General features: G+C 37.9%; 1 protein-coding gene across 7 annotated transcripts in view; it reads right to left on the reverse strand.

Moving 5' to 3' along the window:
• Positions 1 to 16,555, reverse strand: part of arhgef10la (Rho guanine nucleotide exchange factor 10 like a) — a 110,910-nt gene that overhangs the window by 42,488 nt on the left and 51,867 nt on the right. For all 7 annotated transcript variants that reach the window (XM_089125165.1, XM_089125167.1, XM_089125164.1 and 4 more), the window contains 2 exons: positions 15,337 to 15,464; positions 7,125 to 7,225 (listed from right to left, as the gene is read on the reverse strand). In XM_089125165.1, coding sequence (XP_088981291.1) covers positions 7,125 to 7,225; positions 15,337 to 15,464 — 229 coding nt within the window. The remainder of the gene's footprint in view (positions 1 to 7,124; positions 7,226 to 15,336; positions 15,465 to 16,555) is intronic.

Genomic DNA, 16,555 nt, shown 5'->3' on the forward strand with positions numbered 1-16,555 from the left:
CATTCTCATTACAAGTTTGCCCTTTAGAGGGATGCTTGAGGAGCGTAGTTCACTTCTAAATCACTGTAACTGAATTCTAGCTGTCAGTCAACTACTTGTGGGTCATCAGGTTCACTGTTGACCTGCCTCGCACTGCACTCGCATACTTAAGATAGCCATTAAATTAGCTGATGAAATGTGCTCTTTGCCGATTTGTTTGTCGGAAAAGGTCAATATTCACGTTTCACACACTTTTAGACATTGGTAACTACCCAAGTTTGCCCAAACGTGCATCACCAAACTCTCCGGAGAAGAGTAAACGCTGGCTTTCGCTGGTTTACTAAGATAAGACGCACTAGAATGACATTCAGCCCTTTATTAATGAACAATAACTGATGTTTCACTCAATAAACGCAACGTGGCAAGATAGATGAGACATTAGCAACGTCAGAGCCTGTCTTGTGCCCTTGCATAGCAAGGGCTAGCACTGCTAATGACTCTGGCATAATGTATTCTGCCTGCGTAAGCTTCCAATATCCTGGCTAACACAATGTGAGAAACAAGCCAGAACTCAGCAGCCAAACACACTCTTCATTCCCCCATCAACAATGCAGCAACCATCGTTCCATTCATGTTGTGTAGTAAAACTCAAGCCGCTTAGCAAAGGATAAGCAAACAAGTGTGCTGCACCTCATCAGGGAGACTGGGGTTTAACCAGGGGTTGCTCATTGATAGCCGCTGTCAGAGCGTGAGGGAAAGAGAGACAAAGGAGAAGCAGAAAGTGAGAATGAAGGTGAGAGAATGATGGACAGGAGAGAGGATTTGGGCTCCAGGCGAACGGGTATCTCTTCCATGCAGACAATGGATGAGAAATAAAAAGTTAAATGTATTTGGAATCTACATAGCCAAAGCATGCATGCACACTAAAGTAAAAGAATGATAAGAATTAAGGGCTGTCAGTTTATTTCAATTGTATTAGAACTATTGTAGGCTTTGCTGTTGCACAAATGTTCTGGTTCAATTAATAAGAGAGAAGCTCCGTTGGCAGCATTAGTTGCATAATGTCAATTACCAGAGAAAATGTTTAGCCTTGGCTATTTGTTTTGTTTTTTTAGAGTATTTACAATGGTATTACGGTGTCTGCAATGTTTAAGAGAATGAAAAATTAAGCTTATGTTTGGTTTTGCACTTGCATTAACAAACCTCTAAAGTTGTTTAATCTGGGGCTTTCAAACAGGGGTTCGGATACTTCTCCATAATCAAAAACCTTCCTTCTGTAGCACAAAAAGTAGTTTGCATGACATCTTTCCAATCCAGACAAATTATAAGTACTTTGTCCCACAATTTAGGAATGTATTGTGCTTCACACAACCACCCAAAAGAAGCGCCCAAACTAATAGTGCCCTTGTGTTGCTTTTTTCCTCAAACATGCAAATTGCTATTCAGTACCATAAATGCATAATTGAAAACATTCATCTGAATGTTCCAGCAAACTGGCACAAAGCGAGGCTGTGAATAGCTGAACACCCAGCCTTGGTGGGTACTATACTGCTTTCATTAGAGGTTTGCTGCCTTGACTCTTTGAGAGAAAAAGCAGGCACAACTATTTAAAACAAAATATGAAAAACACCAATTTTTAATTAACAGCTATGTACTCCAAAAGAATACGCTGAACTTCATCTAACTTTTTGTCATTTACAATAATAGCTGGTAACCACTCATGGACCTTACAGTTGTTGTTTTTCCAGAGCAAATATACAGAAGCATCGCATAATAGGGATTTCATTTTAATTATGCTTTGGCATTATTGACTAATAGCGGTGGGCTTTAAATCTACTGTGATGATTAATTACACAGCAGGCCAATCTATAAGCACTTTACCAAAAGCAGCAAAGATATAGTCGAATCAAAAGAGTTCACAGGATGTTGCTCGACACCTCAGGGATCAATGTTGAGTAGCACAATTGTTTATTGAATTCCAATTTACAAATCTACACAAAAATCTACACTTATTTTTTCTTTATGAATGTATAACAGCATGGCTTAATGCGGATACAGATTCATATTAATTTAGAAGAAAAGAAAAAAAGTATATGTGCATGTACTGTGCATGCTTTATGATTTCTAAATACGGTAACACTTTATTTCGATAGTCCACTTTAGACATTCTACTAACTATGAGTAACTTTTCAACTACATGTCAACTAACTGTCATTAAAGTATTAGTAGACTGTCAACTTAATATCTTCTAACACTTTATTTTGTAGGTCCACCAACAGACATTCAACTGACTATAAGTAACTTGGCGACTACAAGTAAACTTATTCTCCTAACCCAAAGTCTAACACCTAACCATAACCTAACAGTCTACTGACAGTCTACTATAATATACTAATACTCTAATGAGAGTTAGTTGACATGTAGTTTAAAAGTTACTTATAATTAGTAGAACGTCTAAAGTGACTATCGAAATAAAGTGTAACCCTAAATACTATTCACTTATTTAAAAATTGAATAAATAAAGTGAATTATAAAAAAATATGATACTGTTGCTTGCTTGTTACAGTTCCAGCAGATGAAATAAGACGAATCGAGAAATAGAATCAAACGTGTACTACAGAAGGACTAAAAAGACACAATCCATTAATAAACACTTTAGTCAGTCGTTTGGAAGCATAAGACTCGATGTTGAATAGTTACAAAAGATTCTTTGTGTCCAGTAACCGCAGTAGAATACAAAAGGAGTGAACAATGCCTTTCATGCCTTTTCTTTCACTTTAGCATGAGCTTTTTCAATATGTTGTTTTCCTAGGAAGCATCAATGGGTTTCAGAAAGTGCGTTGATGAAGGAAAGCTCCCTAACTTGGTCACATTTGAAGGTTGGGGGGGAATCAGTTGCTATGACATCCGTAGACATTAGTTCTTGCCAGGTTTCTGAGCCGTATAGGGAAAGTAAAGACAGGTTAAGGCCACAAGTACCTCACAGATTTGTTCTAAAAGTCCTCTCTTCTCTCATTAAGTAGTCGTGCCTGACAGACCACGGCAGTGATCACAGATCAGGAGCGAGTGGAGATGGAGTGTGTTACTCAGGTGGAGTCAGGTAAACTATCACATGTTTCCTCAGATATACACACACACATCCTAAACTCCACCTGGAGGTACCAAACAGTGTTTATCATAACCTGATCGATCTCAGCAATAGGTTTACAAATGGTTTCGCACTCTTCTTTTCTGTGCTTAATTTAGAATGCTTTGCTGTCAGTCACATCCTCCTGTTCTTTGTCTACCACTGTCACACATTGAGTAGATACACACACAAATAAGAATTTGCCTTCATATAAGTTTATCCATATCTCTCCTGCAGTTTCGCATACTTTTTCTTTCCAAACTTTCTCCCTTCAGCTCTGTGACCAATCTGTATTCTTGTGTGTGTGTGTGTGTGTGTGTGTACTCATGTACTTATAACTGACAAAATAAGCTGCCATAAGTCCAGTACTGCGAAAGCTACTTTGAAACTAAAAGCTAAACGTAAGTTTAGTTAAATTTAGTATTTAACTGCAGGCCAAAGATAAAAAAAAAATTAAAATTGTTACATCAAATGCTCTAAATCTATATGTAGCAATGTATATTCATGTATACATATTATTTAAATTAACATTAAAATATTTAAATATTTAAAATGTATTGTATGAAATATCACAGTAGTTATATAATATATTACACTCTTAGAAGAAATGGTTCTATTTAGTGTATATAAAAGATAAAATGTAGTTTTAATATAAAATGTGTATTACAACATAAAATAGCATATATATATATATAAAATGAATAATATTAAATATGTACTAAAATACATAATATGAAATATAGTTATAAATCAAATAAATATTCAATAAATATGTTTTTGTTGTTCTGGTACAAAAAAAAATACAATTAAAAATAGAGAAGTGAGAACTATAATCTGCTTTTTTTTTTTTTTTTCAAAAGAGAAGGATCTATAATGCCAATAAGTAAAATGTAGTTTTAATATAAAATGTGTATTACAAGATAAAATATCATATATATATACATATATATATAATATGAAATATAGTTATAAATCAAATAAATATTCAATAAATATGTTTTTGTTGTTCTGGTACAAAAACAATACAATTAAAAATAGAGAAATGAGAACTATAATCTGCTTTTTTTTTTCAAAAGAGAAGGATCTATAATGCCACGCAAGAACTTGAAACTGTCGATCAATTTTCAGACTGAGTACATTCTGCATCTCAAACTTATTAATTAAAGGTGCACCTGTGAACATGCAACAAGGGAGCATTTGGAAAAAGAGCCAGGTATTTTCTCTGCACCACATGACGTTGTCATGGGAATCTCTGAACCACGTCTTCATAATTAATGGAACCCTCAGGACACACTCATGTTGAAGTTCCCGATCTCACGCCCCATGAGTTCCCAGCATGCCGCCACAATATCACAAACACTGTTTTCTGACAGCATGTTTTTTTTATAGACAAGCATATGTTACCCATTGCAAAACCTTGTTAATGGCCCTCCTAACAAACAAAACAGCTGCATTTTATATCACACAAAAAAGTTGCACATCAAAGCAGGGCTGTAGTAGAAAACAGTTGAGATGGAGGACTCAGGAAAGACCCTATATGGATCAATGCGTGTCAAAGAGGATACAGGAGATGGATGAACATATGAACAAGGGAGCGGGCTGGGTTTTATACACTGCCAGATGTGTTGTTAAGGGTCTCAAATGACCACAATCAAAGGTTTTTTTGTTGTTTTTTTTGCACACATTCAACTCACACGTCCTCAAAGGATGCAAGAGAGCTCGGTAACAACAGGCCAGCCATGAAATTGCACCAGCATCTCTGTTATTGTACTTTCATTTGGTTAAACGAGTAGGCAATGTGTGGGTGTAATGAAATTAGGGTGTAAATGACATCTTCAGCAGGCTGGATAACGTCCGTCTGCACAAAACGCTCGGAATGTTTTGACACCATTCTAAAAAATACATATCATTTCCGCACATTCCAAATGTGACATGTTACGACTCTGCAAAGTGAAGTGAGAAAGTTACACTGCAGGTTGTGAATTAAATCTCATTTTGGTCACCAAGCTTGGAACAAACGTCTGACACGGCTAACATAGGACGTATTCCAAGAACCGGGAAATGCACAAAAAGCCAAATGGCTTCTTGCCACAAAATAAAAGTTTACCGTGAAAAAGGCTCTCAGAAATGTTTGTCATTCTCTCTCAGTTGCTATCTAACTTGTTTTTTTTTTTTTTACTTATTTATTTATTTATATATTTTGGAGGGATGTTGCCAGCATCCACTTACTGTCAGCCAAGATTGCTATTTGCCTATTGCCATAAAGCTCTTTTCAATAACAGGTTACAAATAGCCATAGGCCGCATATGTAAGGCAATTATTATTGTTTTGAAAACGAAACAAAACACAGCAAAACTTGAAACAATTTACCTTGCATTTAGAATGATTAGAAATAAGAAGTTATAAAAGGTTCCAGTCAATGCTTTTGCAGATCTTGGCTCAGAAACGTAGCTCTAGTTCACCCTATTCCTGCTTATTTGTCTGTGTGTCCATCAAATATGCCCCTCATGAAGTAAAACTACTTTTTTGTTCTTGTTAAACTTCAGCTGGTGTGGGAAAACGGCAAAAGCACGGCACTGAGAAGTCAGACCCATCAAGTCCTATCAGTCACTAGTTTTGAAGCATTTCTAACTATCCACACCTCTGACCCGGTCTGCAGACTGACAGAAACACTCTGCCCAAGTGATCTGTGCATGGCATCAATGAAACGAAACGATCCAAGCTGCTAGATTTGAGTTTTCTTACAACATTCAATTCAAGCACAGATTTTATCACAACTTACAGCAGTCTGGGTGCCTCACTGTGGCCATTTCAATAAGCATATTTACTACCTGAATAACTTAATGCACCTTGACACTGATAGCAATATTTACACCCAGATTAAAACCCTATTAAATCATTAATACCCAGATGTTTTTAATGCACAATCATATGAACATAATGTGCCAAAGAAACTTATGCAAACTTATGTGAGGCTTTGCCCATCACAAGTCGCCTGATGCATTTCCGACTAAAATCTCCTATTGTTTTTTAATATCATAAAAGTTGACGTCTTTGAGAAGACTATGTCCACTTGTGTGATTTTAAAATACCATACTATTTAGTCTAGATTTATTAAAATTAAAACATAAATCGGTTTAAATGCTACTGAAGCGTCACAAAATTATGAATGAACAGGATGAAAAATTATTTTGAGATTTGTTAAAGATTTCTAGCCCCTTTCACACAGCGCGTTGATCGCGGGAAATTGCCAGGAAATTGCCAGAACACCTTCTGTGTGAATGCAACACGACTCGGGATTGATACCGGCATCGGTGCCAGGTTGGGGACCTAGTAACATTGCCGGAATCACTGACTAGATGTAACATTGCAAGTGCATGTCAACTTATTCTAACCCTAACCCTACTAATATTCCACACCCTAATGAGAGTTAGTAGACAGATAGGTACAACTATACTCAAGTCAACAGAATGTGTAAAAAGTGTATAAAGTGTAACCAACATTTCTTACTTTATCCGACATATTATTACTCTAAAATTGCAATAAAATCAAAGCCATATGCCCAACCAAGTTATGTTCCAAATTTGAAGTTGATATCACAAAAACTGAAGTTCCTATGAGATTTTGTTTAGGCACTATACCAAAGGTTTAGGCTATTTCTATTAGCTTGTGATAAGAGGAGGAGGTATGACTTCCTCAGGGAATTGTGGCTGAATAATATATATATCTTTGCCCTAAGGTTAAAGCATATTAAAATGGTTTATACATTGATAAGACCGAAATAAATCATGGCTGCACTCTGATTTACCATGGATGTGACAAACAGAAAGAAGTCACGACTGTGTAAAGCAATGAGATTTTGAAATTGTATTTCATAGCCAGTTATTTTACTGCATGCAGTTCTCTGGTCAGAATAAACATCCACAACAAAACACCCATCTGTTTAATAATCATAGTCAATGTTTCAGATCAAAAGGCCTAAAGTCATGGGTTAGTGGAGGATAAAATTCAAACTCACTCAGTGCTATCTTCACTAGGTGGAACCGGTTGACCCAGGAGATCTTGCTGACAGGGCTTGGTGTGTTGAAGACCACAGTGAAGCTTACAGGACGCCCAGACCTACAGTACATGAGAAAAACATTGGACAGGTGGTGAGATACATTGATCTATGCAACATGGGCCCATTGCTATGGCCCTTTGAGGAAGATAATCTTGTAAAATTTCCATAAAACACATCACAACATGGTGGCACCTTAATTATCATTATCAATAATATGGTAAAATAGTTTTGCTGCAGTGCACCAAGGAGCCCCGGGGAGAGCAGCTGCCACTCTCCCCAATACAGCTTGATCTCAAGCTGAGTCTGGTTCTGTATGCTGAATTTTATTAATCAATTTATTTCCTTATTTTTTTTTTTTCATGAAGTCTGTGCTTAGATGAGGAAAAAGCCAACAGTACAGAAGGAGGAATGGAGATCCCCGCAACTGCACCAATATGATATTGTTTCTTCTTAATTAAATCAAAGAGCAAGTACGAAGATCGGAGATCTGTGGAAGTGGTGGCATGGAGGATGATGTAGGGAAGGATGGAGAGTGTCAGGCCTGTGAGCTTGCGGAGTTCATCTGCATTCTGAGCCAAGATGTTTAGCCAGGTTAATGGACCAGAACTTTTCAGCAATTCCTTCTACAAGGGGGGAATGAGCGAGCATGACTGAGCACCGTGTGCTTCTGGATGGGATGAGGTTCTTAATGTGAGTTATTGAAGGGGATTGGCCACAAGAAATCCATCTGGAGTTGACTTTGAAGAATGACAGTTTAAAATTGAAAATGTGATTCAATTTCTGGATTCGATCATTATAAATTCTGTTATCTGAACCTCAGATATACCCATCTAGTAGGGGAAAGAACAGTTGTGCTCATAAGCACATACCTTTTGCAGAAGTCGTCGAACTTCTACCATTATTTATAAATGATTCAGAAATAATAAATATCTAAAACAAAAACTATGTATATTAAGGGTGTCGATTTAACGCAATGATTTGGTGCAATTGTGGAAAAGATTGTACGTCATCTCACATTGCATGCAGTTTAGTTATGGTTTTTGCTCAATTTTGCCAATGAAAATATTATTCACCATTTATAAAGATGGTCATTTGCTTAGCGCCTCAATGAATCAGCCATTTGAATGAATCAGTTGAATGAATGACTCACTTATTATAGGGGTGGTTTACTGCTTTTTTTTCTTTGCATGATTGCATTTATGGGGTGCAATATACAGTAACATGTTTTCGCGTTCTTTTTCTTTTTTAAAAAGTCTTATTTTTCATAAATTATTGTAAGCCGCTTTCTCCTCTGTCAATTGAACGACCGGTTTACATCCTGAGTCTATAAAACCACTTCCTCAGAAACAGGCAATGGGCTCAGATTGGTTGGTTTGGGCCGGTGTGTTGTGATTGGCTAAATTATGTAGTGCACGTTGTCCGAAAACTTCACGCCGATTACCTTTTACGGATATCATGCATTGTTAGAATTCATATAAGATCCGTTGGTTCTAAATCTAGTATATACTGTGTCTCCCCCTTGAGCATTAATGGCTGCTTGCAGCCTTTTTATTAATTTGGGACATATCTAATCCTAAATGTTACTTTTTAAATTCAGAAATTAGAAAAAAAAAATCTCAATGCTTTTTTACAGATCAATACTGTACTGTCGAAACAGTAGGATCATGCTAATGTATTTATGTTCCCAAAAAAGCCTTTCATGAAATGGTTCTTAAAATAACCTACAAACAAACTTTAACACAATGGAAAGGTTCCACGGATGCCCAGTAAACGGCACTTCATGGAACCATTGATGCATTAAGATAAACGGTTATTTGAATATAATTGCTGCGCTTGAATTAAATGTTATAAGGGATTAAAAACATTAAAAAAAATATTTTCGTTTTTATGATTCCTCTTATTAAAAAAGCGTGGAGTGCGATTTACGCAAGCAGTACATAAACCTATGATCTGAACAGAAGTTTTGCACTGGCCTTAACACAGCTGTCCAGGCCTTCAGTGAGTCAGGAACTCATTTGACACTTGTAAAAATACTATGACTTCATTTCTAACACTTTGCCAGCTAAAGAGAGTCTCTCAGCAAAGGCTCAGGGACATGGAAAGCAATTCACATTCAAACATCATTAGAAGGTAATTGACTGGAGAATACGATGACGCCTGTCTTGGCTACTGCCACACCACCAGCCTCTGCCTGCTCAGCATTCAATCCAGGCCAGAGAGAGAGCGAGAGAGAGAGAGAGAGAGAAATAGAAAAGCATGAAGTGCTTCTATACAGATATAGAAGAATGGAATGAAACCTTCGAAGACGCTCACAGATAAAGCAAGCGAATTCCGACTGAAATTCATGTGGCGCCTGGCTCCTTCCCAGAATGGCAAACGCAAACAACAACTCGCAGATATTTCCTTCACTCAGCACAATGGTTTCACGTGGAAAAATAAGCAAAAAAGAGGTGGGATAGGGGGAGGGCTGGTTTTTCAGAGCAGAGTAAGTGCGCTCCATGCTTAATTTGATTCCTGGGATAAAGCTGCGGCTCCCACATTGGTCTAAACACGATAAACAGAAAGGCCCTGGGTTCCTCCCGCTGGCTGATTGAAAATCTGGGTGGTTGTGAGAAGGTGTGCGAGTTTGTGTGTCTCTGTGCGGCCTGAATGAAGAAACAGCAGAGGAGGCAGACTCCTAGGCAGAAAGGGCAGAATGGAGAGCAGACAACAGACTGATTTATGGCTGCAGGTCAGTGCTGTGGCATGTGTGTGACACTAATGCAGAATGACAGGACAGACGGTGGAATGGAAGCAAGACGCTCAGCTCTTCTCGGTGCCGATTGGAGGTGACTGTAAATCACAGAGGAAGTGGCTATGGAGAAAGCACTCTATAAGCTCTATAAACCCTATGCCCATTGATCTAAGATCAATTAACCTGTCAATTTCAAACTTAACACTGGGTTAACATCTTTTTAAAACCAGGAATTTTTAAACTCAAGCAAAGTTTCACACAAGTGGGTTCGCACTCCTTTGAAGTCGTATAGCCACAGACAACCAATCATAAATTGTATCAGTGCTAACCTTATTAAATATACATGTGCTTTCATACTTTGTTTAGATGCTTTCCAACTGGTGTTTTACCATTCATTGCAAAACTGTAGACCTATTTTTCCGAACGCCTCACAACCATACATTCTTCCGTTGAGAGCTTAAATATTAGACACTCCAGCCCAGTTGGTGGCGATAATGCACCTTTGCCAATTGCAAAACCACTTGTAAGCATAGACAGTAAAAGAAGCTTGTAACCACAGAAACTAGGCTTTTCTCAATGTCAAGGAAGGATCCTCGGAAGCCGGAATTTCGAGGATGCTACGTCATCGACGTCCGTCGAAGGACTGTTCCAATGTCGAGGATCCTCAGAATTTCAACCAAGGACTGAGTCCTTCGTTTGGAAAATATCCCATACACAGGAAAGGATGCATATGTGTAGCCTTCGCGCTCTTAAATCACCCACAATCCTATGCGCAGCTTTGCTGTCTTGTTCAAAAACTAAAAAATGTCGACCGTTAGCGGAGTCGGAGTGATAACGGCAATATGCTTTCAAATGTAAGAAAGTATTATTTCAGTTTAGCCATTTATTTAATGTTTGTTAAACTATTTAACATATCGGCTCAAATTTGCTGAGGGGATTTAAAGCTGTTCCCTTTTACTAGTGATTATAACTTTTTAATTTTTACTTCATAACGTTATAGCCTTTTTTTGTTGGTCACATATTTTACAATTGCATGTTTTAACAGCTAGATTATGTTGCTATGGAGGTAGTTCTGTTCACTCCGGTAATCGTTTTTGAAAGAATAAACTCGTTTTTAAATAAATATTTAGTGTTAAATTATTGATTTATTTGGTAGGTATATGTTATAAGTGGGAAAATAGCGAGGCGGTTGCGAATAACCCCTTCAGGCTGATTAAGACCCCTCTGCTTTAGAGTTTGCGGGGTTGAATTCACTAAAACAACTGCCTGGTTATACATTATCCTTTATACTTTATTTATTTATTTCTATGAGGACTGACAAGAAAAAAATAACGACTGTCAAGTGTATTTAAACAGTGCAGTACACCAGGACTATGATTTTTGCAGCGCCAAAGCGGACCTTTCACTGATGTAATGACGCAATGACGTGCACTTGCTAGCCTGTTCCATTTACATGTTCTCCGATATGCTAAAGAGGACCCTTGCCTAGCCTCTGAAGGAAATGACTTGGAAGGACCCGTCCTGCCAAGGAAGTATCCTTGACATTGAGAAACACCTACTAAAAAATTCTCGGGACAGCAGCATCTGTCTAAAAAAACAATCAAAAAGGGCTTTAATTGTAAAATACCGAACTTGTCGTTTAAAAGATGGGATCTATGTGTCTGAATTTGTCAAATAGATGTTGAAACTCAAAAAAGCAGTAACGCCACTTATCGTCATGAGTTTGATTATCAGGGAATGTGTATGATAAAATGGAGGTGATGAAATGTACACTTTTAATCGGTAGCAGCTCCTGACTGCAAAATTAGGAAGGGAAGATTCTGGGTCTTAGCATTAGTTTATGATAAACAGATCGTAAGCTTTATATGCTGAACACATGCAAACCACTTTTGGCAGAGGTTACGTTATTCAGCCTGAGGGTGGCGCTCTAATGTTGATTGACAGCCTTTAAGTACACATGAGAATGCAGAGAAAAAGAAAAGAAAGTCATGTCTATTCTTCAAATCAAACACAACAGAACACAACAGAACACACGAGCATGTTTAAACTAAAGGAGGTGTAGTTTAATTAATTTGATACGCTATATGACACGTGACTGACCTGATGCAATCCGAAATCGCCCCCCTAAAACCTCAATCATTGAGTGAATAATAATGAGTGAGTGAATTCAGGCAGCTGTTGAGTGTACATGGGCTGCAGTGCAATGTGGGATGCAATGAGTGCACTCTATAACGTCGACAATGCCCAGCAGGCACCGGACGACAATATGACATCAGATTGACATTGAATTGACAATTTTGGTTGGAAATGAAAATCGGGTTGACGTCAGAACGCAACGTCAGATCGATGCACTTTTGTGGACTTCAAAACAGACGTCAACGTGTAATAAGCAGGACACGTAGGCACACACGTGGATTTGCAAGTTGAATGGGTGATGTTAATTATCCTGTTTCCTGAATGTGCATCAGCCTCCATGGCAGCGCTTTGAAATTCCATGTGTCACCATCCCTTTTGCTGCTTGCTGAGGAGTTATCTGAAGGTAGAAAAGGCTCCTAGACTAACAGCAGGAGAAAAACAAAGAACAGGGGGTGCATGCTGGGAACTGCCGCTCTCCCTCGGTCTGTATGCGTGTGTTTGTTAAAAAAGAAGAAGGATAGGTAAAGAGAGAGCGGATTTGTGTATGTGTACCAAAGAGTGAAAGGTTTCAAATTAGTTTTTTTTTTCTGTATTCAAAGATTTCTTTTATTTTCTTCTCTGCCTCTCTGGGATCATGTTCTCCTTTTTATTCCTTAAAAGGTGCCAAAAAGTTTATTTATAGACCAGTGGAGAGAAAAGAGAAAATTATGGGGAAAGAGGGCCAAACCAAATCAGAAAATGTTATTCAATTAACATTAGCCAAATAAGCATTATAGCTCTAGCTCTATTCTGTTCCATTCTATTCTACTCCGTTCCAATGTATTCTATTCTATTCTGGTTATCCTGAAAATCCTGAAAATTCTCGGGACAGCAGCATCTGTCTAAAAAAAAACAATCAAAAAGGGCTTTAATTGTAAAATACCGAACTTGTCGTTTAAAAGATGGGATCTATGTGTCTGAATTTGTCAAATCGATGTTGAAACTCAAAAAGGCCACTAAACGGCACTATCGTCATGACTCATGAGTTTGATTATCAGGGAATGTGTATGATAAAATGGAAGTGACGAAATGTACACTTTTAATCGGTAGCAGCTCCTGACTGTAAAATTAGGAAGGGAAGATTCTGGGTCTTAGCATTAGTTTATGATAAACAGATCGTAAGCTTTATATGCTGAACACATGCAAACCACTTTTGGCAGAGGTTACGTTATTCAGCCTGAGGGTGGCGCTCTAATGTTGATTGACAGCCTTTAAGTACACATGAGAATGCAGAGAAAAAGAAAAGAAAGTCATGTCTATTCTTCAAATCAAACACAACAGAACTATGTAAATGCTGTTTAACTATGTTAAACTGGCTGTGCTGTATAATTTTGATTCACTAAAAAAGGATTGGCTCATAAATCCTATTTGGAATTCAGACTACATTTTATATTCTTGATTCACTATAAGAGCAGGCTGTGGCAGCTCATAAAAATCATAATTATGTTTGGGGATCGGACAACATTGGCCCCGCTGTGTCAGTCTGAACCAGTCTGGTCACACTATACGTTTCAATCTGGAGATTCATAAAACTGTTAAATGGAACCACAAGTCAAGCAATAATTTGGTTTCACTGTTTTATCAAAAACAGTACCGGTTCTGAAAAATATCTTATATATAATCTTATATATATATATTATAATATTGGTGTCCTGACATCATGACATTAAAGCAGGCTGACGCAGGCTGTAAAATTCAGGGAGTGTGACTGTTTTGGAAGATCTGTTTTGGAAGCAGAGCAGGGTTTCTGATGAATATCTGACTGAACATATTGTTTTTTGCAGATTCTCCAGAACGTGAGCCAACCGGGCAGGCCTGAAGAGCATGGGTCTGACAGATATTGGGAGGACTGCAGGGTACTAAGCCGCTCTGGGCCGGTTGTGCCGTCACATTAGGTTGAGAAAGCACAGAGATTAAACGTTCTGCCGAGTCTCTTCCATGTGCCAAGGAAAAAAAAAATCAGTCCCTCGTACCTCCTCTCAGCTGGCAGGGCACTATTTGTCTTTGTAGTTGGGTAAGTAAGGATCAAACGATATTAAAAAAAAGGTTTGATATGCTTGTGTTTAAACAGTTGAGCACAAAAAGAGAGATTATACAAGAATTGCTTCAACCCTGATGTTATCAACCCTGAGTTAAGACCCTCATGTCATTCCAAACCACCAGTATGACTTTCTTTCCATTTTGGAGCATTAAAGATGTTTTGAAAAATGTCTTTAGGTTCATCCAATAAACAATACATCATTGGAATCTCTTGGGCCCCAAAATATTCCAATCAGAAATTGAAGTTTAAATAAATGTAAACTGCTCTAAGCGCTTTACAGTTTATCTTCCATTTCTTTCTGCTTCTCTTCTGTCATGTGTCTCCTCAGCTCTTTTCTAAGTTGAATCCTCCCTCTAATCTATCTTCATTTCTCTTCCTTCCACTGCCGATTCTATGAGTGAAGTTTCCGCTCTCACTCTGCATCATTAAGATAAGCACATTCAGGTGCAGTGCACTGTGAAAAATGTGCAGCCTCCGCCATGACACATTTACATTCACTGACTCTTAATGTGACATAATAAGAGTACATTAAAGCCTCTGTCTACGCATCAAAGAGAAATGACACTAGTGGCTTCAAATGGGGAACAGCAGCCCCCAGACTAAGTTAAATGAATTGACTAAGTACTATGACTAGCCATAATGTAGCACTTCCTAGATTGAAAGGGTCTGTGGAAGTTTACCTCCAGCATTCCTTGATCTCCCAAATCTGAGAACTATCACTTAATGATTTCCAGTCAAGCTATTAGGCTTGTAATTTTCCGCTTGGCTACGTTAAAGGTGACAAGGAGTAAGCTTTTAACACACGATGCAAATAAAGCCGGGTAATGCATTCATTAGGGAAAATTAACATGGTGCCAGGCTCCATCATCTTAACGTTATTGCAGATGAACATTAACATGTTTGTCATCTGGCATTATATTTCAGTGCCACTTGGGATCACCTGCGCCAGAGAATGTATGCAGAGTCTGAAATCAAGCTGTGGAGTAATCCAAATAGTTTTTTTTTCTTGTTTAGAAAATCTCAGAAGCCATTTAGCAAAATGTCTTAAAACTTACATTCTTGAGGCAAATGTAATCTATTAGGAGAAGATCAGGAAAGGAAAATGTGTTTATGGATTAGAAATGGCTATAAAAAATATCTGAGCCCATTAATATGTGCTTTTTTGAATTTTATTGAGGGTGCTAAAGAAAATTGAAGCTTAATTTAAGCCGTTTACTCACTTGTCTGGTCTGCCAGGGACCTGCAATCGTAAACGGCACTTGTTGGCACTCTGAATTTGGTCCTCTTTGATGCGGATCAGCCTTTGCAACGCCAAACACCAGTCCTGTGCTACCGTAGTGTTCAGATTCTATAAACACAGCAAAGAATGACGAGTGTGATTCTAGCAAACACGTCATTTACTGGAAGTGCTTTAGGACCTTGACTTTACATTGGACATCAAGTTTTCACCCAACGCAGTTCAGAAATTGTACAACTTAAATAAAAATGCACTGAAAGATTTTAATGTAATTAGGAACTGCATAAAGATCAATTGATAAAGTCTTCAGTGTCTCGGGATCGTTTTAGAATGCTGATTTGCTGCCCAAGAAACAATTGCTTAACAACTGCTTAATATTTTTGTGAAAACTGTGATACTTTTTTTTCTTTTTTAGAAATCTTTGATGATGAGAATTCAAAACAACTGCATTCATTTGGAATACAACTATTTATGTGATGTATTTACTGTCACTTTCAATCCATTTAATGTCTCCTTCCCAAAATTGAATCCAATCTTACTGACTCTAAAATCATAGTGTGCTGTATATTGTTAGTTTAATTTGTATATAGCATTGTTTAGCACAGCTTACCGTATCGGAACTGACCTGTAACCAGTCGATCACTGTTATTTTGTTCATTTTGGCTTTGGCCTTGAAGTATTGATGAAATAATAAAGGCTTCCCTCTTATAAACAAAATGATTCACACCTTCCAAAAGCCAAATCCAATTAAAATACATCTGCAAAATCAATGAGGTCTGCAAAAGTTCACCCACTCTCTATATTCCTCACATTTACATTCTGATTAGATTGTGGTAGGAATTAGTCATTTGGAGAGAGGCCAAAAGCATGTTTATGGACAAGAAAGCATGCAAGACAAAGCACTGTTTCTGTTTTCATATAACACTCAGAAGTAAAAGAAGTAAACTAACTGTTTTTGTATTGGTTTAGTTGCTGGCAAGGCATCAGGGGAGCTGTCCTGATTTGAGAGCAGCCTTGTTCTGTGCAGACACGCTGTTCAGAGCTATCTCCCATCTGAACATCGACTGCAGATCAGATTATGAAGGTTTCCCCGCGTTGACGTCCAACTATCAAGCGGATGCCATGATAATCAATTGATGATCCACGTCTTTGGTTGCTGAACTTTGATCACAATTTAATTGCACTGAAAAGGCTGAAATACC

Source organism: Pimephales promelas, chromosome 21 (genome assembly GCF_988280905.1).
Source record: "Pimephales promelas chromosome 21, fPimPro1.hap1.1, whole genome shotgun sequence".
Lineage (NCBI taxonomy): Eukaryota > Metazoa > Chordata > Actinopteri > Cypriniformes > Leuciscidae > Pimephales > Pimephales promelas.